Raw genomic sequence first — 25,437 nt, forward strand, 5'->3', positions numbered from 1 at the left:
ATGACTGACATATTTTCCTGTGGGCTCAAAATGCTTACCCATTATTGCGGAGATGCCATCGTAGCGATAGTGTAGGGATGGATTAAATGCTTTTTATTCATCAGAACCTCAATGCGGTGGAATTTGGACTCTTGCTTCTTAATTATCTGTATTCTCCTACTTGAACTAATAGCTTTGCTTATGTTGCACCATCTGAATTGGATGCATAGATTTGGCTTAATGCTGTTTCCTCTGTATTTCTATACCCTCATGTTAAGGTGTGTATATGTTCAGTTGTTTTTGACTTTGTAATAAACCAAACTAACCTTTCTAAATTGTCCTTTGGTTCTTAAGTATCAGGAAGTGGTGTTCAAGATTGATTGTGCATTAATGATTATCTCCCCTTCACACTTCTATGCGGCTAGAAAGACCCTGGGAGTGGGTCTCTAGATAGGTTCCAGAATGAGTAGGAGTAGCCCCTTCTTTTCACAGGTCCCATTTCTCCTCAGAGGCACCATATTTACAGCTGAGGGGCATGAGCAGACCGGCATCTCAATTTTACATGTTGTCAGTGATCTCAGGAGTGAGGCAAGATAGCTGTAGGTCACAGCCTCTTCGTCAGCGCAAAAAATACAGGTGATGCAGTAAAATTTGTGGTCTGCTGTACACCTCTGCAACGTTGAGCTCCCCCAGATCAATAGGGTGCCAAAGTACCCATCATAATAGGCAGCACTAAACTGTGGATCACTGCATGTAATCCCCAGGGCGTGGTCAGTCAACTCATGCCATTACTGCTGTTCCAACATTGACTTGACTCACACTTTTATACTACTTACTCTTACTCGTGGTCCTCCGATAGATCTTATATGTGCATACTGAGGGGAAAGAGAGTTGGTGTTTAACCTTCATTAGACAGTGCAACCATTTGGCTACACAACAAGGACCAGGAATCAGTAGCCACGTTTAAAAAGGCTTTGTTACAAATCAGTAATTAAGTTCAAGCAAATCACACTCAACACCACGTTGTAGAGGTACAATAAAGCTAGAGGGAGAACAAGTCTCCTGATCAAGTTTAAGTGAATCAGAATTAAACAGACAAGAGGCTCAACTACACTTCACTGGCTTCCGGTGAAGCAGAGGGTGGAATTCAAGAGCCTGTGCGTTGCACATAAGGCAATATACGGACAAGCACCAGTCTACATCAAGGATCGTCTGACGCGTTACAATCCGAAACGATCACTTAGATCCTCGGATGCTCAACTATTGGTTTGCCCTCGCTTCAAATTGGCAACAAAGAGTGGAAGATCCTTTTCCACACAAATCCCACAGTTGTGGAATAAGTTGCCAGTTTCGCTTCGTAAGGAGGCCAATCTCCTACAGTTCAGAAAACAACTGAAAACAACATTATTCAGGGAAGCTTTTGGCCTTTAATTATAAGATACCTTATTTCTTTGCTAGCCTGGAAAATTTGGTTGTTTCTTGGTCTGAAAGCGTCTTGAGACCGGTGGGTGAACTGGCGCTATACAAACTAAAGTAACAATAACAATAACAATAACAGCTGCTATGCAGATCAACTGCACTAATATCTGATGTTAGGAAAACAATCGAAAGTTATTTGGACTATACATTAGAAATCTAAGTTTCCCAAGTGCAGTCCTTAAAAGAACAATTATTCATTTGTTACCGAGTCTTAATAGTCAAAGAGTTGCTTATAGGAAAGACAAGCATGGCACAGCAAGTATACAGTCAGCTACATCACAGAAGCTCTGTCAAGAGACTTCACAGAATCAGGAAAGTGTCAGTCTAAGCCACACTTAAAGTAGAGTCCATAATTGTCATTGAGGTCTAAACTTCTCAAAGTCCATTCAAGGGGCAGGGGGGAATAATGAAAAGGGTCAGCAAAAAGGATGTGAAAGGGAAATCTGCATCAGGCTTGTTAGATTTGGGGGTCTCTAGTTAGCAGAGGTAGGTACCTTTGACCAAATAGGGTTCCTTGCGTCTAGTCAGGGTAAGGGTGTACACTCCTAAAATGACCCCTGCTCACCCCCTTGGTAGCTTGACACGAGCGGACAAGCTTATCTCAGAGGCAGTATGTAAAGCATTTGTGAACACATATAGTAACCCAGTGACAACACTACAGATTGACACCACACAAGCTGTAATATAAAAATTAGTATTTTTAGATAGACTTAACACACGATCACAAACAACAAAAATCCACAATACTGTACTTTAAAAATAGTAGAAATAGCTTAGTTCTCTTTAGATGTAAAATGTACCTTTGGATGCGTAACGCTATACAACAAAAGTGTTGCAGGGAAGGTGATGCGTTGGTTCCTTACACGCAAGAACGGTGATGTGCCGGGTCCCTACTGATGCGTAGGGGATGCGTTGGTTCTTCTTGGTGTGGGGAGATGATGCGTCAGTTTCTTACTGCGCTTCAGTGGCGATGGGGCCCGCAACACCGGGATGCAATGAAGATCCATTGCAATGAAACAAAAATGGTGTCTTCTCCTTGATGCCACACGATGCGTGCCTGCCCGACAGCTGTGCGGCGACTTAACAAATCTTCTGACCTGTGACAGGCCCTGCGACATGCTTCCCGGTGATGCGGCGGCGTCTGATGCGATATTGATCCTTTTCTCCAGCAATGTGAGGCGCTTTGGCAATGATGTGACAGCTGTAGCAGCGGCACGCTTTCCCAGCAATGCGACGGCAGCGGCAGCGGTGGTGACACACTTCTCCGATTATGCCGGGTCGTCTGGTGCGACGTCAATCCTCTTTTCCGGCGAGGCGCTTTCGTGTGGTGAAGCGGCAGCAGCGGTGACACACTTCTTCTTCGTGAGTCACGCTTCCAGCTCCTTGTGACACGCAGTCCCTCAGAAAGCCCAACACAACTGCAGGCACTTCCAAGGAACTCTGGGGAGCTGGTGAGTGACGTCTGTTGTCCCTGAGACTTCAGCAGAAGGCAAGCTCTATCTCAGGCCTTTCACAAGTTGAATGAAAGTTGTTGTTGTATAAGCTTTATTCGAAACAATTTTCATAAAAGCACATGACATATAAAACAATTACACAATAATACATAATATCAGTTAAAAAGACATTAAACTTACAGTGCAGCCCATACAATAATGCATCTAAAACCATAATAAAATATATTACATTATCCGTATTTAAAAGGGATCCCTAATTACACAATTCTCCCAAGAGCCCGTCGTCTAATTGCCCAGGCCCAACCTAGATATTTAGCCACCCCTATGACTATCGAGTCCTGAGTAGTTGTACATAGAATTCTTAAGGCCACAGTACTATCGCGTGTCCCTAGGTTCCTACATACCGGCGTAAGCCATTTAGCCCTAGGTTTCTTATAGGCTTGACATACGAATAGGAAGTGGCCTATACTCTCTTCGGCATATTCACATGCAGGGCATAAATTATTGGTCGATTTATTCCAGCCAGCTGTCATTTTCTTCAGGGGGATAGATCCTGACCTTAGCTGAAAAACCAATTTCCTATCCATTGGTACCGTGATGTTGTCCCAATAATTTTCTAAGGCGGGTAAAATTTTTGACTCCAGAAACCGGCCAGACATGGAGTCAGTCCTTGTATCTTTCAACAATTTAACACCCACCCAATCCCAGTACTGTTTTTTTAGGTTTTCCTTGCTGGGGAAAATCTCTCCATCAGGATTATTCCAAAGATTTGAAAACCCTAGATTAACTAGCATAGACTGCAGATGTTTCAGCCATTTTATCTTATGGAATGTATCTTCCTGGATTATCCACAAAAAGCCCTCCGCATATTGTCTAATTTCTGGAGCCGTCCAGAGGCGCCTCCAGTAGAGAAGTGGACGCAATCGGGCTCTATCAATGATAGAGCGCCTACCCAGTTCCAAAAACAATGGAGTTAACGGGGTGCTCTGTGGAAGTCCTGTGATCCCTCGCAAAAACTTATTCTCCGAAATCTGTAATGCCGCAATACTTTCCCAGGCCCATAGCTCTGCGCCGTATAATGTAGCACCCAAGACCTTTGCGTCATACACCGTAAGTGCTGGTTTTATAGGTTTTGTCTTGGATTTACGGTGCTCGCCCCTAAGGGCACCTGAGAGCTGCTGATGTCTTAGGACCACTTTGTCCACGTGATGTGCCCAACCGGTGCCCTCAGCAATCTGGACCCCCAGATAAGTGAATTCTGCAACAGTATCCAGCCTGCTGTTATTCAAGGTTACTTTGGGGTGATTCCTACGGCCAGATGAAAAGGCCATTAATTTTGTTTTTCCCACGTTCACCTCTAGGCCATGCTCAACGCAAAAAGCATCGAAAATGTTCAGTGCACGCTGCAGCCCCATAGGGGTCTTAGATAAAATGAGAGTATCGTCAGCGAACATCAGGATGGGAACCCTGGTGTCCGCTAACGATGGGGCATCAACGCTCGCCTCCAACATTCTCTCTACAATCCCGTTGATAAATAACGAGAACAATAGGGGGGCCATGGAGCAGCCCTGCCGGACGCCCCTTTCCACTGGGAAGTCCATAGTTGTTTCCCCACTTCCACCCCACTGGACTCTTGCAAAGTTGGACTCGTGCAGTCGCATAATTAATGTAAGCAGATCTGCAGGAATCCCCATCTTTTGCAGAACCGACCATAACTTGCATCGGGGGACTAGGTCGAATGCCGCCCGTAGGTCGACAAACGCGACATACAGGCAGCCCCTTCCCAGTACGACAGTCTTCCACCGCAGTATGGTAAACCGAAAGACCTGGTCGATGGTACTGGTTGCTCGCCTAAATCCAGCTTGGTATGGGGAAAGGCCGTTGTTGTTATCAACCCAGTCCATAAGCTGGTTTGTTATCATCCTCCCCACAACCTTCTGCATGGTAGCTATTAAGCTTATAGGCCTATAGTTTGCAGGCAGCGAACGGTCGCCCTTCTTGTGGATAGGGATAATAGTTGCACATTTCCAAAGGTCTGGGACCACTTCCCCCTTTGCCAGGGCATTTGCTACGAGGAAAGTGTACCTCGCCCATCTTGTCACATCATATTTGAAGATGTCAGAGGGAATCCCATCTGGGCCTGGGGCCCTCCCACACTTCACAGTCTTGATGGCAATTTCCGCCTCTCTAAGAGAGAACAGATTGTCAGTTGCGTAAGCCGGTATTATACTGCTCGCCCCCATTGGGTGATTAACATTAGCATACTGTGGTCTAAAGTAATCGACCCAAGCATTTTCTGCCACGTTGTTATCAGGCTTTCCGGGACCAGCTCCTCTACCCCACTTAATAATTTCCCAGAACCTTTTAGAGTCTTTATTGCCTGAGGCCTCTTTAAATTCTGCCCAATGATCTTCATCCCATTTCTTTTTCGCTAAATAGATGGCCCTCTTGTACAGTTTCCTTTGCTCTGTTACTACTTCACGGTCCCTACTCCTTATGGCTTGTCCCAGTTCAAGTCGTGCCAATCTACACTGACTATCAAACCACCTTCCCACCTCTTTGGCTTTCTTCGCTTTCTTGTTTTTGGTGAAGAAGCACGGTCTTAGGAGGGAGAACAACTCGTTATGGATTTCCGTGATACCACTATCTCCCGGTACCACTGGGGCCGTTGCTTCAATTGCAGAAATTGCACTATCGACCACATTATTAATGAAGATCATAGTAACCTCATTTGCCACTACTTTTGGCCATTTTAGTCTCCGTTCATCATTACTCATGACCGGGATGTCATCATTGGTTACGAAAGAGTTTCCTGCCCCTGCATTCCACCACCTGTGAGTCACGCAGAGGGGGTTGTGATCACTTTCGACCATAGGCCTAATAATCATATCAACAACTCCCTCCCACAGCTGGAGACTACACAATATATAATCGATTCTGCTTCTGTGAATACCATTATCATAAGTGTACCCACCACCCTTGTCCCCTTGTGTCCTCCCATTGAGTGCTCTTAAGCCATGTTCCAAACAAATACCATTTAACATTAAAATCTCTTTTGTCCATCTCTTAACAGGTTTTAAACATAGAGAGGGTACTCCCCAAAGGTTATCCTCTTCGCTCCCTAATGGATCGTTTGTACAATCCAACGGCTCAAAAGTCCTGTTGAGATCGCCTGCTATTATCAACATACTTTCTTGTGACGTAGCCTCTATGGCAGCAGATAACAACTCTATGGTGGGTGTATTAATTTCTTTATTACCTCTCACATAGACATTATACAAATCTATTGGGGGACCCTTTCCTGTAGAGATTCTTAGTAATTGTAAATCACAACTACCCAGATCCAACATTTTAATATTAATATGCAAATCTTGTTTTACCCATACAGTAAGGCCTCCCTTTGGCCGCCCTCTTCCACCTTTTTGGGCTGGTATGCAGTAGTTTAAATAACCAAAACAAAAAAGAGAATCGCAAGCCCAGGTTTCTTGGAAACAGCAGATATCAAATCCATTTATAAAATTCACCCAAGATTGGGAGTCCATCTTACTGCCCAGCCCTGCAATATTCCAGGATAAAAGGGTACCAATACTAGCCACAGAACCATCAAAGTTGTTGGTATTAATGGATGCTTGGAGTGGCGTTAAACTTCCAATAGAATTGATCTGCCCTTCCCCTACATCCATGCGATCTACAATCATGTTATCATTCTTTGTCGGTAGTACGTTTACATTTGGGTTTAAAATTCCTAAACTATAGGCACTTTCTTCCACCAAATTCCCTACCGCCATGTTATCAGACATTTCATTTACACTTGTAATATCAACTTTACCATCCCCAACCATTATTAGCACATTATGACTCTCCCGCTCCCCAACTGTGCTGGTTTGTCAATATCCCCATCCGGGGTCCTGCCATCCTACACAAGAGTTGTGGTTTGTGTATTTGTTATAATTGTAACCAACTAAAGGAGGTAATGGAGGTAATGGGCAATTGACTGGCCAAGGTACAGTTGGGGGTATTAGGGGTTCACTAAGCAGACTAGTTGTTACACTACTGGATCGGGGATAAAAAAAGGTAAGGTCTACAATTCCAATACCTCCCTTATTTATTCCCCATCCCTGCCTAGTTATCCATCCCGCCACCCTGGGGTCTTGAAAATTGACCACTATACAGTCTCCACCCAAAGTTTTTGCTGTATATCCCATCCAGTCTATTCTCCTTACCCCTATAATTAGCCCGTCTATATCACCAGGGAGGGGACGATTGTCCTTTAACCAGTGCATGGTCTTATTCTTAAGTGTCTGGAAAGTTTCCCTCTGCCCTGGCGCTAATTATGGTACATTTATAAGGACTGCAACATAGGGGAAGGAATCCGGAGTGAGATTAATCGGGGGTTTCCTGCAAGTAGGCTTTACTAAGGGAGGCGGGATAGATATAGAAACTTGGGGGACTGATTGGGAGGAGAGTCTCAACGCCTGATGATTATTATTTTGTTGAATTGGTACTAAATTCTTATCCACCACAGGGCGGGCATTAGCCCTACTCCCTCCCACCTGAGTGTTTGGGGCAACTTGCATGCTAGCGGTTGCTTCTGCAGTTGGCAGTACTTTGTCCACACTCATAGTAATTGGGGAATTTAGTACCTGCTGTGTTGAGGACTGTATATGGTGTATTATAGTCGGCTGAGTTGGAACAGAGCCGACTTTAGATTTGTCTGATTTTTCTGAGGGTTTTGTTACTACTGCAGCCAAAGATTTACCCTGCTTTGGGGGTAAGGGAGAGTTATTTTGGGGCCTTCTTCCCTTATCCTGATTAACAGGGTTATTAGAAACCTGGGGATTTATCCTTGCATCCACCCCAACATTCGCTTTAATCAGCGATTTTGTAGAATAGAAATTGTCTAGTGTAGACTGTTCAAAATGATTAAGCCTTTCTGCAAGCTTAGTAATTCTATCCTCTATAGGGTTAAGCAAGGATCTTAATAGTTTTTCTAACTCAGGGAGCACATTTACAAATGAGAACACATTATCATTGTTATGTACAGTAGAGCCAGTACCAGAGATGACTTCGATATCCTGGCTATCTAAGAGGGCATGATCAGTATACACAACATTTTCTACACTCTCTGTTTCTTTAATAACAACCTCTCCAGTGTTCATAATTTTATGAAGCCTCCTATGTTTCTGGGGTGGTTTCGCCGCCGTTTTGCATCTCCTTGCTGGGGCTGATCTTTTCCTTTTAGACCCCAGCTTAGATTGGGCCAATGTTGCCTGTGCACCAGAGTCAGGGAGCATAGTAGTTTGAATGTCACTCCCACAAGAGATATTTAAATCTGTTACAACATCTTTATTTCTTGTTTGAGTTTGGCCCTCAAAATACTCAACTGCAATAGGAAGATTCAATGATGACAAGGGGGTCACAAGGGTGGGGTACGTCAGATTAGGAAGTTTGTCAGCGGAATTCTTGAGCAACTCTATAGACAATCTGCGCTCCGCGCGCTTCTCAGCCAGAGACAACTCCTTGTCAATTGCTACTGAACGACTAAAGAAAAATTTATCTAGAGGGCCAATTGCTAATGGAGCATCCTCGACTGGGTTAGATATCATCTGACTAGAAACAGGACTTAACGATGTGGACGTTGCCATAGTCAATATCGAACTCAACCACAATGACACTTACTGTAACAAATACGGTCCAGCAGGAGTTAAGGGGGTAGCCCGGCCCGGCCTCCTGCGGCCCCGGACGGCCACAGACGGTCCCGCCCTTGTCCCGGGCTTCTCCCGGCGCGCTCCCGCACGCTCCCGCGTAGCGGGGGCGGCTCCCTCCTTTTGATAGGCGGTGGGGCGTGGCCAGCGGGGAGAGCAGCCCAGGTGTTGCAGGTTGGGCGCGCAGGGGCTCCTGGATACTGGAGTCCCTGCCTGCGCTCGCAGCCCCGCTGGTCGACTTGCCTTTCCCCGCGCTCCTCCTCAGCAAACAACAATCACCAGCAGCAGATGGCGCGCTGCGGGACCCGCGAAGCGGGTCCGGCGAGGTGCTGGGAGGTGAAGAAGGTCCGTTTCCCTCAAAGAGCAAAGGGCAGAAGAGAGTCCACACTCCTTAGCAATCCAGGTAGGGCAGAAAGCAGCTTCCAAGGGTCCCACAGGGGCGAGAGCGAAGCCCGGTTTTCACTCTGTAGGCGGGGGGCGTGGCCAGCGGGGAGAGCAGCCCAGGTGTTGCAGGTTGGGCGCGCAGGGGCTCCTGGATACTGGAGTCCCTGCCTGCGCTCGCAGCCCCGCTGGTCGACTTGCCTTTCCCCGCGCTCCTCCTCAGCAAACAACAATCACCAGCAGCAGATGGCGCGCTGCGGGACCCGCGAAGCGGGTCCGGCGAGGTGCTGGGAGGTGAAGAAGGTCCGTTTCCCTCAAAGAGCAAAGGGCAGAAGAGAGTCCACACTCCTTAGCAATCCAGGTAGGGCAGAAAGCAGCTTCCAAGGGTCCCACAGGGGCGAGAGCGAAGCCCGGTTTTCACTCTGTAGGCGGGGGGCGTGGCCAGCGGGGAGAGCAGCCCAGGTGTTGCAGGTTGGGCGCGCAGGGGCTCCTGGATACTGGAGTCCCTGCCTGCGCTCGCAGCCCCGCTGGTCGACTTGCCTTTCCCCGCGCTCCTCCTCAGCAAACAACAATCACCAGCAGCAGATGGCGCGCTGCGGGACCCGCGAAGCGGGTCCGGCGAGGTGCTGGGAGGTGAAGAAGGTCCGTTTCCCTCAAAGAGCAAAGGGCAGAAGAGAGTCCACACTCCTTAGCAATCCAGGTAGGGCAGAAAGCAGCTTCCAAGGGTTCCACAGGGGCGAGAGCGAAGCCCGGTTTTCACTCTGTAGGCGGGGGGCGTGGCCAGCGGGGAGAGCAGCCCAGGTGTTGCAGGTTGGGCGCGCAGGGGCTCCTGGATACTGGAGTCCCTGCCTGCGCTCGCAGCCCCGCTGGTCGACTTGCCTTTCCCCGCGCTCCTCCTCAGCAAACAACAATCACCAGCAGCAGATGGCGCGCTGCGGGACCCGCGAAGCGGGTCCGGCGAGGTGCTGGGAGGTGAAGAAGGTCCGTTTCCCTCAAAGAGCAAAGGGCAGAAGAGAGTCCACACTCCTTAGCAATCCAGGTAGGGCAGAAAGCAGCTTCCAAGGGTCCAAGTTGAATGAAAGTAGCACAACATTCTTTCTCCTCTCTTTGGCAGTCAGGCAACCACTGCAGGCCAATCCCTCACACTTAGGGATAGTCTCTCCTCAGCCTCTCTGGTTCCTCTCCTCAGCAGAGGTTTCTTCTTGTTTCTCAAAAGTGATCTAAAGTTCTGGGGTTTGGGTCCCTTCTTTTATACTCATGTTCCCTTTGTTCTCTGAAGGCAGAGAGGCCTTTGCCTAGTGCAAACCAGTTCTGGTCAGTCTTGGAGCACTTTGTTGACAAGACTCCTTCTTTCCTTTCACAGTGTAGGCTAGGGACATCAGCCGCACCACAGGAGGTGGAGCCAGCATTGTAGAGGGAAGGCACAGTCCTATTCAGGTCCCAGGTGCAACTCTTCCCTCCCATCTGCAAGCAGATCTCTATATTCAGCCCTGTGCTGACTCACCCTGTCTCCTGGAATCCCACCAGCCCCTGTCACTCAAACTCCAGACAAGGAATACACAACCTAGCAGAGGCAGGTTTTGGATGGTTAAACAAGAAAATACGTACTTTCTAAAAGTGGTATTTCCAAAAACAGAATGTTAAAACCAACTTCACTAAAAGATGTATTGTATTATTCTGAGTTCAGGCAGGCTAAACTTGAATGTCTACCTAGTTCCCTGAGTCAGTTAGGAGTATAAGGTGTTATAATCAAACTGCCCATTCTGGCCTATGGGGAACAGTTAGTATTGCAATAGTGAAAAACGAAAATGGCTGTAATTCACTATTAGGACATGCCACACACATCAAGGCATGTCCTACCTTTTACCTACAATGCACCCTGCCCTTGGGCCTGCCATAGGTGTAAATAATATACAGAAAAGGGAAGGTTTAGGGACTGGCAAGTGGGTGCACTTGCCCAGTCAACATGGCAGTACCAGACTGCACACAGGCTCTGCAATGGCAGACCTGAGACACACTTTTACAGGCGCTTCTGTGGGTGGCACAACCAGTGCTGCAAGACCACCAGAAGCAGTTGATTTACAAGCCCTGGGCACACTCAGTGCACTGTACTAGGGTCTGACAAGTAAAACCAAACCAGCCAATCATGGAATCACTAATCCATACATCAATTTACAATAGGGTGGTAAAGTGCCCAGAGTCATAAAACCAACAAAAACAGGTCAGACAAAATACAGGAGGTAGGCAAAAAGTTCAGGGATGACCCTGCAAAAAGAGCCAATGCCAACAGGGCTGCAGATAGTGTTCGGCAAGTAAGTCCACAAGAGTCCACGGACAAGAATTCTGATCTTGTTTGGGGAAAAGTGAGTAAGAGCGCCTTCATTCCGGGTCATTGGTAGGTTATGGTCTGTAAAGCAACACTCCTTCAGTTGCAACAATCTGACAAAGCAATTGTCCAAGGGGTTCACACCTTGCAAGCTGCAACAGTTGTGAAATGGCCCACACTAGACGTGGGAACAGTGCCACTTTTACATGCCCAGATCTGTCATTCATTGTGCATTTATCAACATTACAGTTCTTGTACGCTCTCTGTCAAGGTCCTCTTCCCACAGTATGTATCTATCACTTATAGAAGAATTTATCTGTTCGTAACTAGCAATGCATGAGATCACTTGCAAACATTTTTTAAGTTAGCAGAAACAGTAACCAGTGAAAATGTAATACGCATAATGAAGAAGTTCAGGCCTACAAAATCATGACAATTCAAACTATTAAATCAAAGTTTGCACATTTAATATACGTGTGTACAATTAAACAAATGATTTTACTTTCTTTAGTATTTTAATTCATACGGCATTAGCATATACGATGAATCAAATTTCTCAATAGTACGTATGACTAAGAACTACATGTAAAATGGCCTACATGTAACAACAAAAAATGCTAATGACAGATTTTGATCTCAGCCGCAGAGCCGCACCTTAGCGCAGGCATCTTGGCTCTAGTCTCTGGTGCCACCTTCCATACTGAACATCTTTGGATGCCAGACTCAGGAAATTGCCAACTATGTACCTATCTCTGAATCAGTAACACACACTCCCATTTCTAGACCTACATAAGTGAGGCCATTTATTATATATAGTATCACAAGCAATAGTATATGTTCTTTCACTTAAAATAATGTTAACTTTTTTAAAGAGTAGTCTTTTACGATGTACTTCCTTGGGATGGGACACACAGACTTATGTGTTAGTTTAGGGAGGTGCTACTGAATGTAGCACCTTGAATATACTCTGTCCCCATTTTGTTGTATTATTATTATTATAGGAGTTGCATTTCTTAAAATTCCTTTATTTAACATCATGTCACGATACAATCAGAATACTTGTGTTTGGCCACTAATACAGTATTTTATTTTATTTAGAGGTATTTCTGTACGTTACCGTTAAGTTATTAAAATGAATGTCTATCATCAACAGTTCAGTGAATTCTAACTGTCTGAGATAATAAGCACTACACAAATATGTATATCTTGCTTGCTTGCTTGCTTAACAGACCGAAAGAGTGGACCATTTTAAACCTTTCATCTAACTCTGTGGCAATTGTTTTCAATGTATATACTCTACAAAATGCCGTCCCGATGCAATTTATGTTAGAAATGCAGCATGTTCTGTCATGTGAAGGTACAGATTTGGTAGTCCTTTATGCGTACATTCTTAAAAGTGTAAATATTAAAGTGTGACATGCCCAATAAGAAGTATTTCTAAATCGTCTTCCCTCAGAAACAAATGAAGAAATTAACACAGTTGCAAAGGAAGTGTTTGTGGCAGAAGAAAAATATGTACATACAGAGGCAAATATTTTACCTTTTGAAGCTGGAAAAACGTGGCCAATATCTCGACATGAACTCAAAATTCAACAGATCGAGAAGGAGACCAAAGAGATGCAGGAAAAACGGTAAGAGTCAATTTCAGTATATACAGACCACTATTGCACTCCAGCAAATGCATTTCTATCCTTCTAAAAAGACCTAGTGCGTGTTCGTTGCCAAAAGCCTGAAGTCAGCCCCAAGCTTGCAAAAGCCCCAGGAGAATGCCAAGTGCACTTGCTGTTGTAGGATTCAATATTTTGGAGTTTGAGGTATAAAATCTGTTATTGTCCCAAAAATGTCAACAATGGTGTGGCGAGCTGAAAGGTGCCCCGCAAGGCCTAGGAGCGCGCAGCAAGAAATTCACACGAGACACTTGGCTATGGTCTCGTCCGAAGGTCATGTGCGACCTAGGGCTCCTTTATTTATCCCCCGGACCGCACCCGCTCACGGGGGGTGAAACACTCGCAATAGTGTCAAGTATGGGCCGGGTGGTCCCTCTAGATCCCTACTTCCCTTTAGCTGAACAGAACCAACAGGAGAGGAAACTAGAAACGAGAGTGTTGAACTTTGCCCTTCTGGCAGGTTCACCCCTAAACTTTTTGCTTTTTAATTGTGACCTGGTGATAGTGATTTTTAGTTTCTGCGCACTTTACCACTGTGTTCCAGGGTAAAGTGCGTGCGTGTAGTGAGGCCTGCCCTCCCATAGGAATGCATGGGGAATGTATGTGTCCCTAGTAGTTCCGGATGCGTGGGATGTGCAGACTCGAGTTTGGTATGTGCAGACTCGTGTGATTGAATGCTGCGCGATGATGTGTGCGGCGTGAATGTGTCTAGTGTGGAAGTGCCACTTCTAGAAGTTGGCATGTCTGTGTAATTTAGGTGAATTGACTGGCTGGCTTATGATTGACTGGAGCTGGCTGGTGTGCCAGGCTCCAGGAGTCAGGATGGGTCTGCCCCGTGGTGAATGGGAGATCTGCATGAGTAATGTGAGGGAGGGGTGCACCTGGGACCTGAATAGGGCTGGGCTTTCCCCACACAATGCTGGTTCCGCCCCCTGAGGTGCGACTGATGACCCTAGCCTGACTAGTAAATGGAAAGGGTGGCTGAGCACAACAAAGTGCTCCTAAACAAGTTGCATCTGGTTTTCCCCCCACCCTGCACCTAAGGACAAAGGGTTTCTTAGTATAAGAAGGGGCTGTGTCCCCTTACAAAATGTTCTTCTCCTGTTCCTGACTTGAGGGGGGCCTGCTGCTGCTGGGCGCCAGGAGGATACCGCCACTAGGGACTGCCTCCCTGCCTGGAGGACCCTGTCAGCTGGACCCTGGGCCCAGCCTTGCCCCCCCCTGCCTTCACTTCTTTTTGGAATTTTTCCCTGGACCTGGGGGGACTTGGGTGGCCTGCCAGTGCCTGGGGATTGCTGGCCTCCCCCTCAAAATAGTGCGTTGCGCCGCTGGTGCAGGCAATCCCTTCCTAGAGGGATTCCCTGGTGTGGGGATCCCCCTGTTGGCTGGTCCTCAAGGCAGGTGCCCACCCTGCATTTTCCCACCCCGTTAGCCGAGTAGCGGCGCGGGTGCCCACCCCGCTTATTTGCCGACTTTGTTTGTGACTCAGAACAGGTGCCCACCCTGTTCTATTTATTTATTTGACGGGAGCCCACCCCGTATTGAGGAGAGAGAATTCACCGCCGCAGCCCAGGAGTGTGCAAAGATGTTGCCGGGCCGTTGCCGTCGCAACCCGGAAGTGCCCCAGCAAAACCCGGAAGAAGATAGCTGCGTCATCACCAGGGCTCGCGAGAGGAGAGCGGCTGGAAGAGCAGGCGGGGCTCCGGTGTTGAAGGAGAGCCCCGCGCTGCTTGAAGAGGGAGACCGGCAGTGTTTCCCGCCCCCGCAGCCGCCAGTGAGGTCCCGCAGAAAGGAGAGCCCCGCACCAAGCAGAGAAGAGCCCCGCAGCCCAAGAGAAGCTCTGGCAGACCCAAGAGGCAGCTAGCATCCCCTGCCGCCTCCCGCCAGCAGTCCGGTGAGTGGAGCTGCCAGGCAGGAGGGGGGTGGCGCGAGAGCAAGAGCGAGGCACAGCGTAGGAGTCCCTTGCCGTAGCGAGGCTCCCACACGCATTGGGGGAATTTGTTGGCTCTGACGTGATTGGGGCAGCACCATTGTTTCTGAGCCTGAGAAGCTCCTCAGGGGCCATTGTCTCCTTGAGTCCCCAGAGCGGGACTCGAACGAGAGTGGAGGCATTTTGGATGGTAGAGCGGCCCCGGCTGGCAGCGGGCCGCTCCCACGTGTCCCTCAGGCATTAATATTTCGAGCCCCCGAGACTCCAAAAGAAGGGCACAATGATTCCGAGTCCCCAGAAGGGGGGCTCCAATGACAGGCATTGTTGTTCGAGCCCAAGAGGCTCCACCAGTTTCGAGAGCATTTAATTGATCAGAGCCCACGAGGCTCAAAGGGGGCCCAGTTGTTTGGTTGCAGAGCCCACGAGGCTCCGAGGCTCCCACATGTCCTTGGGCCCCATTGCTGGTTATTTGGGACCCCCAGAAGGAGAGCCAGGAGGCACGGTGGTGCCAGGCTCAGGTCTCCAGCTGCCCAGCACTTAGTGGACAGCTGGTCCGTTTAGGAACCTTTTGCGCAACCTTCTCTTTGGCTGCCTGCGCAGCCTGCCCTGATATTGCTGGACACAGGGCGTTTCAGCCCCTGAGAGGCCAGTTGGCCTGGGGACAGTTCTGTTGTTATACCCTCGCGTGGAGTACGCTATTTTGCGCAAATGTGATACCTGCCTAATATCATTGCTGCATCATGTGTAATGTCTTTGTGCCTATACCTCTGAATGTATTGTGATGCTTAGGAGGTTGTTCTGCCTAGGTATAGTGATGCTAGTGAGTTCATGATTCCCTGTGTGATATTTTCCTAAGGTGGTTAGGGTTGCGTAGCTGGTACTTACCTCTTACCAGTGGTTACTGGTTGTGTGCTCTATTTTCTATTTTATGCTACAGTTATTATATGTTCTAAGTGCTAATTCTAACAAGTATCCTAGTTCTAAAAGTGCTTCTTCCTTCGTCCATGTGGCCCTGTCCTGTATATATATCCCCTGTAAATTCTGCCCGTGCCTATGGCACATTGTAAAGTGTGTGTTCATTATCTAATGTGTTTGGTATAATACAAAGGCTATTTTTATATAACCTTGTGTGGAGTTCCTTTTGTGGGGGGCCTTGGATGTTGTTGCTGAGGGTGCGTGCGCAAATACTTAACCTACATTGCCTCCGGGATAAGCCTTACTGCTCGCGCCACGTTGCCTAGAGGGTGAGCAGGGGTTATCTTTGGCGTGTAACTCCCTTGCCCTGACTAGAGTGGTGGTTTCTGCCTGGCTTTGGCGCAAGCCTCAGCCAACTGGAAATCCAATTTCTAACAGAGAGGATAGGAGCATAAGAACAAAATTAAACTACATGGTGAGCGCCAAATTGGGTCTGAGCTGGTACCGTTCGCTTTGGTAGGGATTCTCCGTGGTGCTCCTCGACGGCCTCACTGATGCCCCTGGCATGGATGGCTTCTCAGGGCTCTCAGGGATGGCCCTCACTCCACACGGGACGGGGAGATCACACAGCCTTCTGGGATGCCTGCAGTGATCTCATCTGGCAGACTTGCTGGATCTGCTCTGTCATCCTGAGACAGGTGCCCCACAGCCAGAACACTTTGGGCTGCCTTGAACCAGGATACGTGTTTCACCACTGCGCTGCTCTTTGCGCTGTGATCATGGTGCCATCCACACGAGTTACTGTCCACACCTCCGGTTCATAAGGCATACGAAATTTCCAGCCTGGGTACTGATCCTTGAGGACCACTTTTGATTCTATGCTCAAGGCAGAGGCTTTGGCCCCTCTGCTTGCAGTCGCATTCTCGTTGGTCGTCCTCCTCTTCTGTTGCGCTCTTTTGGCATCCAGTCCGGGCGGCGCCTACTCAGGGTCAGTAGAAATGTAGTCTTGTGGTGAGCGCTTTAGCAGGAGCAAGGCTGAGTCGCTTCCGGTTGTAGAGTGTGGTGTTTGCCAGTAGGTGAGCAAGAATTGCTGCAGACATGATTCGAGATCTTGGTGCTGGTCCACACCGATTCGGGGATCCCTGTTGATGGTTCTCATGAACCGCTCCACCTCGCCTTTCGCTTGAGACCACTGTGGAGTGATGCTGCGGTGTCGGATTGCTCTCCTCTCCAGAAAATTGTGGAAATCTCCCTCCTCGAACGGTGGCCCGTTGTCAGATTTTATCTCGTCTTGCTGCCCGAATGTGGTGAAGATCTTTTCCAGAACTGGTTGCACATGTGTGAATGCCGTGTAAGGCACCGGCTCTACCACTGGGAACTTCCAGAAGGAGTCCATGATAACCATGGGAAAGCTCTCAAGGTCGATACTTAACTTTGTCCAGGGTGCACTGCATGGTTCTTCTGTGATGACCGGCGCAGAGTGGGGGGCACCTCTGGTGATGGTGCACGGGTGGCAGTGCTGGACTTCGGCGTCCACCATGTCGTCCATACTGGGAAACCACACCTTCGCCCTCAGTCTGGCCTTTATCTTGGCAATACCTTGATGTCCTCATGGGCAAGCGCTACCATCCAGTGGCAGAGATTCTTAGGCACGACGATTCGCTGTCCCCTTAGAACTAAGCCAGACCCGCTAATATTGAGTTTGTGCCGCACTCTCCAGAGTTGGCGTCGGGAGTTCTGGTCCTTCGCAGTTAGCTGGGAGATTCCGTCCCAGAACCGATGCCACTGTCTTTTTTCCATGGTCTCATTCACCCTTTTCAGCATGTCATCCTCATACGTGGTGCTGCGAAAGTTTTCTTTTGTCACTGCAACGGGGCAGGTGCTGTCTTCCACCATGGCCACGAAGGCCTAGGTGCTGACGTCATTGTTTTGCAGTGGTCCACCAGTCTTTTCAGAGGGGGTCCAGGACTAAATTGGCAGGGTTGTCAGCTCTTGGTCTATATATATATCAGCTGAAAAGTGTATGCTTGCAGTTGAACTGCCCATCTCTCGATTCTCAGGGGCGCCATGCGTGTCAATCCACTGAACAGCAGTAGGAGGGGTTTGTGGTCTGTTACCACTCGGAAGGGATGGCCGCATATGCACTGGTGGTAGTGCTGGCATGCCCACCTAATGGCTAGGGCTTCCCGCTCTATTTGAGTGTACCTGGTCTCCATCGGGGATATGCCACGGGGTTCAGATTGCTTTGGGGTCTTTTTGTATAAGGACTGCCCCTAGCCCGACCTGGCTAGCGTCAACCACAAGCTCCATCTGTTTGGGGTGGAAATATGTCATAGTCGTCTGATCCAGTAAGGCTTTCTTGATGTCTTGAAAGGCTGCTTCCTCTCTTGGCGTCCACTCCCAGGGTGCACCAGTTTCAGTCAGCTGCCTGAGTGGTTCCACCACAGTGGCTAGATTCGGGATGAACCTCCCGCAGTATGTCGCCATCCTGAGGAAGCTCCTTATCTCTGTAGGCTTCTGTGGAACGGGGGCAGTCATGATGGCTTTGGCTTTGCGTGGGTCGACGAGAAGTCTGTCTCATGAAAAGATATATCCCAAAAAGTCTATTGACCCCCGATAGAACACTCACTTCTTCTTATGGAGCTTGAGTTCATAGTCAGCCAGCCTCTGTATGGTCGCTCTGAGCCGGGTCTGGTGTTCTTAGAGACTTTGTGAATAAATCAGGATGTCATCACTTATGTTGATTACTCCTATCAGGCCTGAGACGCCTGAGAGGCCTTAGAGGATTTCTTTGTTGGCGTTTTAAAACACCTCTGCGGATGACCCGCCGAATCTGAGCCGGGTATATCTCCTGAGGCCAACGTGCATGGAGGACGTGGTGATGTAACAGCTTTCTGGTGCCAACTTCAACTGGTGGTATCCAGAGTTCAGATCTATTTTTGAGAACAACTGTGCCCCGTTAAAATCTGCCACGATGTCATCCATGGTCGGGGTCACATGTCTCTCTCTCTGGATGGCCTGATTTGGAAGCCTCATGTCGACACACAGCCGGATGGTGCCCGGTTGCTTTGACACCACCACCAATTGGGATACCCACGGTGTGGGTCCAGACACCTTCTCTATGACCTCCAGGTCTTTCAACTCTCTTTCTACCGTAGTGTGCAGGTGAAAGGGGATGTGCCTGTGTCTCAGCACCTTCAGCTGGTCTGCTGTGTGGATGTGTAGCTTTACTTGGTGCCCTCATAGTTTGCCTAGCCCTTAGAAGAGCTGGGGAAATTCGCTCAGCATGTCTTCAGGGTGATTTTCATGAACCTGCTTGGCAAAGAACACCAGCTCCAGGTCTTCCACTGTGTGAGACCCCAGCAGCGTTCCTTTCTTCCACTCTGTCACGTGGAACTTAGTTGTCATGGAGTACTCTGCACTGGATACTTCGACCTCCATCATCCCACGGAGCTGTAGGGGGTCTGTGCCTCCGTATGTGTAGATCTTGGCTGCACTTGCTGTCAGACACGGTATTGGCTACAGCCGATTGTACTGGTCAGAGTCCATCGTGTTCACCGTTGTTCCTTTGTCTATTAGGGCTTGGACCCATGTTCCGTTTACCGTGATGTTGCACATCGGGGGTGGGTGTCTCTTCGACCTCCCTGGCCTTCCTGCAAACGATATGATGAACGTGTCGTCATTGACTTTGCAGTATGCAGCAGCGCCTTTTTTCAGAGGTTGCTCTCAGGTTGTCTTGTTCTTCCAGCTTGAGGTTCCTTAGGGTTGTCGATCGCCCGTGGAAGCATCTCCGTATGTGCGCCCTGCTCCTCTCCAGGAGAAGCTGGCATAGTGATTGGCCTTGCCACACTTTGAGCAGGTTTGCCCTTGCGGCGGACATCTGTCTTGCTCCTTGTGGTCTTAACCACACTTCCCACACTTGGCGCTCGGCCGACTTCTGGTACTTCGCCTCTAGGCCGAGTCGCCTTTGCACAACCTCTACTGTCTCCTCCTTGACCTGGACTACCTTCGGCATCACCATGGCGGGCGTGTTCCTCACTCGGATGGCCTCCATCTGGTCAGCCTTCTTGTCAGACAGCTCATGCCTGCGGGCAAGGACCAGGATTTTGTCCAGGGATATCCCTGGCTGTCGGAGCATCTGACGCCGCAGCGTGACAGACTTACAGCTCTGGATGATTTGCACCAGGATCTCTTCATTTCGGTCAATATGAGTGCAGGAGCGTACCAACTTCCGGAGGCGGGTGTAAAACATGTCTACTGATTCCTCCCCCGTTTGCCGGGCATGGCGTAATTTAAACCGCTGATAGTTGTGTTCATTTGTGGGTCAAAGTACTTATCGAGTGCTGCAATAGGAGCGTCATACTCCTAGGCTGCTCCAGTGTTGGGCAGCATCTCAAACCGCTCACAGAGCTCGTCCCCTCTGAAGTGCATCAACAGGAAGCGCTTCACCGTACCATCCGTTTCCCGGGTCCCTGTAAAATAGTGATTAAGGCGACCCACCCAGAGCTTCCATTTGGGCGCTTCTGTTGCGGGGTCAGCCAGCTGGCTTAACTGGAGTATGGGCATCACTGAAGCCTGCGAGTGTGGCATGACTGGTGCTGGAGGCTGTGGTGGTGGAGGGTCTTCCATGATACCTTAGGGCTGGTCACCTTGGGGTGTGATGGCACCTCCCTGCATGGGGATGGGTGGCCTTGTTGCTCTCGTTTCTGGGATGCTGGGCCTTCTGGATTTGTGTGCCTGGTGTGGGCCCCTTGTGAGCCCCTTGACCGACCTTGGTTTTGGTAGAGACTTGTCTTGCTTGGTGGCTGTGATTTTCTTGCTCGGTGGCCATTGGGCACTTATGGACTGATTTGCCCATATTACTGTTCTTTTTTCCACTTTTTTTCACTTCCCACTTTTATCAGCCTTCTGTGCTGCCCCTGCATCCCCAGCGCAGTGAAAATTGCTCCTTTGGAGCGTCCTCAACTCGTAGTGAGGCCTCCTTGTTGGCCCGCGGGGATTCCAACCGATTCAGACCCAGAAGCCCCGCCCTCGAGTAATGTGCCACAAGCGGGCGGGCGGGCTCTTGAGTGGCAGGCTCAGGCAGGAGTGTCATCCTCTTGAATGTGGATTGCCGCACTGCAGCAGGCGTTCTCACGTGCGGCCGCCTGATGCGCACACTCGTGCCTCAGACCAGGTCGTGATGGCGACCAAGCAGACCGTGGGCAGATACGGGCAGTGCAGAGTTGCCTGGCCGGCGCAGCCACATGCTGGTAGGCAGAACATCACGTCGCCAATGTCGGGGAAACAGATGCGAAGGTCCGTTCTCGCCTCTTTGCCAGTGTGACAAGCTGAAGCGTGCACCATAAGGCCTGGCACGGCGCAGCAAGAAATGCACACAAGACATCCAGCTATGGTCTCGGCCGAAGGTCACGTACGACCTGGGACCCCTTTATTTATCCCCTCGGACCACGCCCGGTGATGAGGGGTGATACACTCGTAACAATGTCAAATATGGGCCAGGTAGCCCCTGCACAAATGGCTTGTACATTTGGTTCCCTGCTGATTGGTTCTGACCAGAACTCAATCCTTGGCCATTAAAGGGTGTTTCAACATAGAAAACGACTTCCATCCCACACAGGGACATAGTTGAAGGGCGGTGTTTGTGGTTTTGCAACACCCCTAATAAATGTATTCTCTAAAAAAGAGTTGGATAAGGTGCTTTCATTTGGGAATGGGGAGGTGTCTGTCGCATTTCTCCTTGGATTTTTATATTCACACACACACAGACAAAAGTACACAAACACACTTGTCTCTGTTTGACAGAGCTTAAAACGTTTATTTTACAAAATAATAAGTTTGTGCGTACCTCTAACAATTCACACTCCTCTCACATTCCACTGCCCCTTAAGGGTGTAATTTATTTTAACATGATATGCCAGCTTGAGTGTCGTAAAATCTGAAGCTCCCTCTTCCTCAATTTTATTGGCTAAGCTATGAACGCGAGCTCACACACACACACTTGCAACTGATTCAAAGTTAGAAAACGGAGTGCTGCTGTGCAGCCATGGAGCTGGTGGTAACCTGAGAAGGCTGGAGGTAACTCTGACCATGAAATTTGCAGCTCCTGGGACTCCGGAACAGTTATAAGGAGAAAAAGCAACTGACAAGCACCTGACTATTTATACCGCCGTATCACTATGGAGATCACCGTTCTGATCTGTCGCTACCACCGCATGAAAATTCAACTCTTGAGGTGGTTATATTATCCCCTCTGACTCCTCCCTTGCTTCACTCCTAGGCTACCATGCCGTTGCCTACATCCTGAGTGCACACTTCACAGAACCTGCGATTGTGCAGCCATGTTATCTCCATACCCGGTAAGTCCCGCTACCCCCATAGGACTCATACTTAATTGGGGGGTTGCAGAACCCTCCTTGACTCCTCCTCGCTTCTCCTTTAGGCTACCGGGCTGAAGCTCACTCTCTGATTTACCTTGGAACCCTTTAGGTAAGCATACCCGCGTGCACACAGCCCTAGCACCTTCTAAATGACACCAATTGATCCCTCCACTCCTCTGTAGGGAACCTCCAGCAAAACCAAACCCTAGAGTTGCTAGGCCAGGTTTAATCAAATCCACTGGATCCCTTCCACATCGCGTTTCACTTCATCGGCCACGTCCCGCCCAATGTGTTTCGGTAAGCCAGCACGCAACTCATTCCTGTTCACAGCATGGTTGTTCAGGCCACGTCTCGGCTCCCCACGATTGCACTACAAGTTTTGCATTAGTCTTCCGAATCGGTTTCTCAGGCACAAATATTAGCGGTGTCCATGACAAACAGAATTCTTACCGTTATATCATGCACCATGGTTGTTCTATGCAATGTGGTTTATAATGACCAAACCATCTAGCCTATGTTCAAATGACCTCGGCGTAATCGATTATAATTCTGCTCCTCCACATGTTTGTGCGGATGTGACATGTTTAATGGAACCATAACTCTGGATACTACTTCTAATTCACCTTGACCTGACTGGTTACTAATGCATGCCTTACTTACTTTTTAATAACAACTTGATCTCCAATTTGACGAACAATTATTTTCTTATCATACTTCCATACCTTCTGCATTAGGCACACGGTCCTTCGTCCGCTTGTGCATGCAGCGTTGTCTCACCCCTGTTGTATTTTTGCACCTATTGTCGCGAACCCTAATCTCTGCAAATCTGTATTTTCCTTCCCTTCCTTCCCATTGGCAATGGAGGCTTCCTATTCTTAGGCATAATATATATGTCCTGATGATGATCCGCGTAACGCTTAGGCGTATCGAAACGCCGTAGACCATTTGAAAACACCTTATACATTCCAAACTTTATGTGTACTGAAAGTGTAAAGTTGTAAGTTGTGTTTTGTTGTACTTTGACACTGTGCATTTATCGGTGCAACAAACCTGAAGCTTTTGCCTAAAAGCCTTTTGTTCCCTGTTTTGTCCTTAACTGTACGTTGTTCATGTGTTAGGTAGGGCACAGGCTTGTGCCCCACCTTGTGTATTGCTGTGTAATACCACTCTATTGTTTATAAGTAAATATCAGATCTCTGTCTGGCTGGACATGTCAAACCAATATAGTAACGACTGAGTCTATATTCACTGGGCCCGATTCACAGAACTAACTTAAGACAAAATACTAAACTTACTACCATTTTCGTATTCACAGAAGGCACTTACTCATTTTGGTATTCACAGAAGAAATGTACTCATTTCGGTATTCACAGAAGTTAGGAGTCCTAACTTTAGGACTCCGAAATGCCTTCTGTGAATACCAAAAGTCCTAAAATTAGGATTTTTCTTAATTTAGTTGTAGTAAAGTTAGGAGTCCTAACTTTAGGACTCCTAAACTGAGAAAAATCCTAATTTTAAGACTTTCATTATTCACAGAATGCATTTAGGAGTCCTAAAGTCAAGAGTCCTAACTTTACTACTACTACATTGAGAAAAATCCTAATTTTAAGACTTTCGGTATTCACAGAAGGCATTTAGGAGTCCTAAAGTTAGGACTCCTTACTTTACTACTACTAAACTAAGAAAAATCCTAATTTTAAGACTTTCGGTATTCACAGAAGGCATTTAGGAGTCGTAAAGTTGTCTAAGGGATCACTGTTGTCTAAAAGAATTTACTCCCAAGGTCCCCGTTCGACTTTACTTGGGTCCCCTTGTTGTTTTCAAATGCAATAAAATGGTGACAGCGCCCTTTGCCCTCAGAGGCTCCCTGCTGAGTGCGGTTCACATAAGCTGGAAGCAATGAAATTTGCATCACCTGTGTCTCCGCAGAGGTCTTAAAGCCCGCAAGTATCTGATAAGTGGCATCTGAGCTGTGATTACTGCTCTTTCACAGTCAGATCATTCCAAAGATAAACGTGAAAGTGCACTCCTGTTTCATCACCATTTTGCTTAATTTTTATCATGCTTAGTTGTTTGAGCGTGCAGCCCGGATACGCAGTCCGCCCAATGACCACGTAAGTAAGAATCCATCTCAAAATTTTGGGAGCGTTTATGGAGCAAGGTTGCGTATGAAAAGCAAATTGCTTATAGTCAAACCTCTCTAATAACCCGTAATCTACTAAATCAACATGTCTGTCTTATTAATATTGCACTACACGACATCTAGACGAAGCTTGCATATGTGCTTTTACTAACGATAATCCACGCGCACTAAAATGGCCTTTGCTACGCGGGATTTCTTACTGCGCATGCGTCTGTCACATTCACGTGACATGACGTATTCTTTGCTTTGGAGGGAATCTTTTGCTTCTGCACTAGAACTAAGATGGTTGCTCTGTGTTACAGCCTTGCACTGCTGCTTTTGCTAAGCTGTTCGTTCTGCTTAACCTATAATCCAATAATTAAAATAAAGTAATGGGAATTGAGTAGAGATAAGTGGTATACGGTACAAATTCATTTATTCTGTGTTCTAAAACTGTTTCTTTTCTATTTTTTATGTAAGAACAATCTTGGGCCTGGGAGGTGCTATTACTCCATCTTGAAAACCCACATTGCGCATGTCTAACAGTAAAAGGGACTGAAGTCATCCAACCTTGAAGCAATGCCAAGCTACCGCGCACTGGAAGATGCGCCTGGGAAAACAAACTTTTGAACCCAAACGGAAGAAAACTTGTTAATATGTTATAACAATGTATTTATATAAGAACATCCATTGTTGGGTGGAATAAAGATGCATGGGAAAATCAAATTGATGGGCAGGAGCTTTATTAAATTATTCAGAAGCAGAAGTTTCATTTTGGTATGGTGTGATGACCTCGCCCCGTCTTTTGTCCAATCAAATTTGGGTATTCTTACACTTACAACATTGGGTGGGGTGGTACACTGACCTGAAAAATAGTATAACTAGGGTAGACTTAGTTAGTTAAATTGTCCAACTTGTCCGAATAGCTGACCTGTCACTGACCCAACGCACTCAATAGAAGACCAAGAGCAGAGGTGCTGCGGAGCACTCTGTCAGAAAATTCGATAACCCAATCGGGGTTCGGGAGTAAGGGTGCTGGCGGAGCACTCTGTCGGAGAATTCGATGACCCAATCGGGGTTCTGGCTGTTAGCTGCAGAG

General features: G+C 48.0%; 1 protein-coding gene across 1 annotated transcript in view; it reads left to right on the top strand.

Annotated features, from left to right (window-relative positions):
* LOC144755450 (AMP deaminase 1-like) overlaps positions 1-25,437 on the top strand; it is a 2,827,830-nt gene that overhangs the window by 419,593 nt on the left and 2,382,800 nt on the right. Inside the window, exon 2 of the mRNA XM_078644388.1 lies at positions 12,781-12,955. Within this exon, the coding sequence (XP_078500514.1) occupies positions 12,781-12,955 (175 nt within the window). The remainder of the gene's footprint in view (positions 1-12,780; positions 12,956-25,437) is intronic.

This window comes from Lissotriton helveticus, chromosome 5_1, assembly GCF_964261635.1.
Source record: "Lissotriton helveticus chromosome 5_1, aLisHel1.1, whole genome shotgun sequence".
NCBI lineage: Eukaryota > Metazoa > Chordata > Amphibia > Caudata > Salamandridae > Lissotriton > Lissotriton helveticus.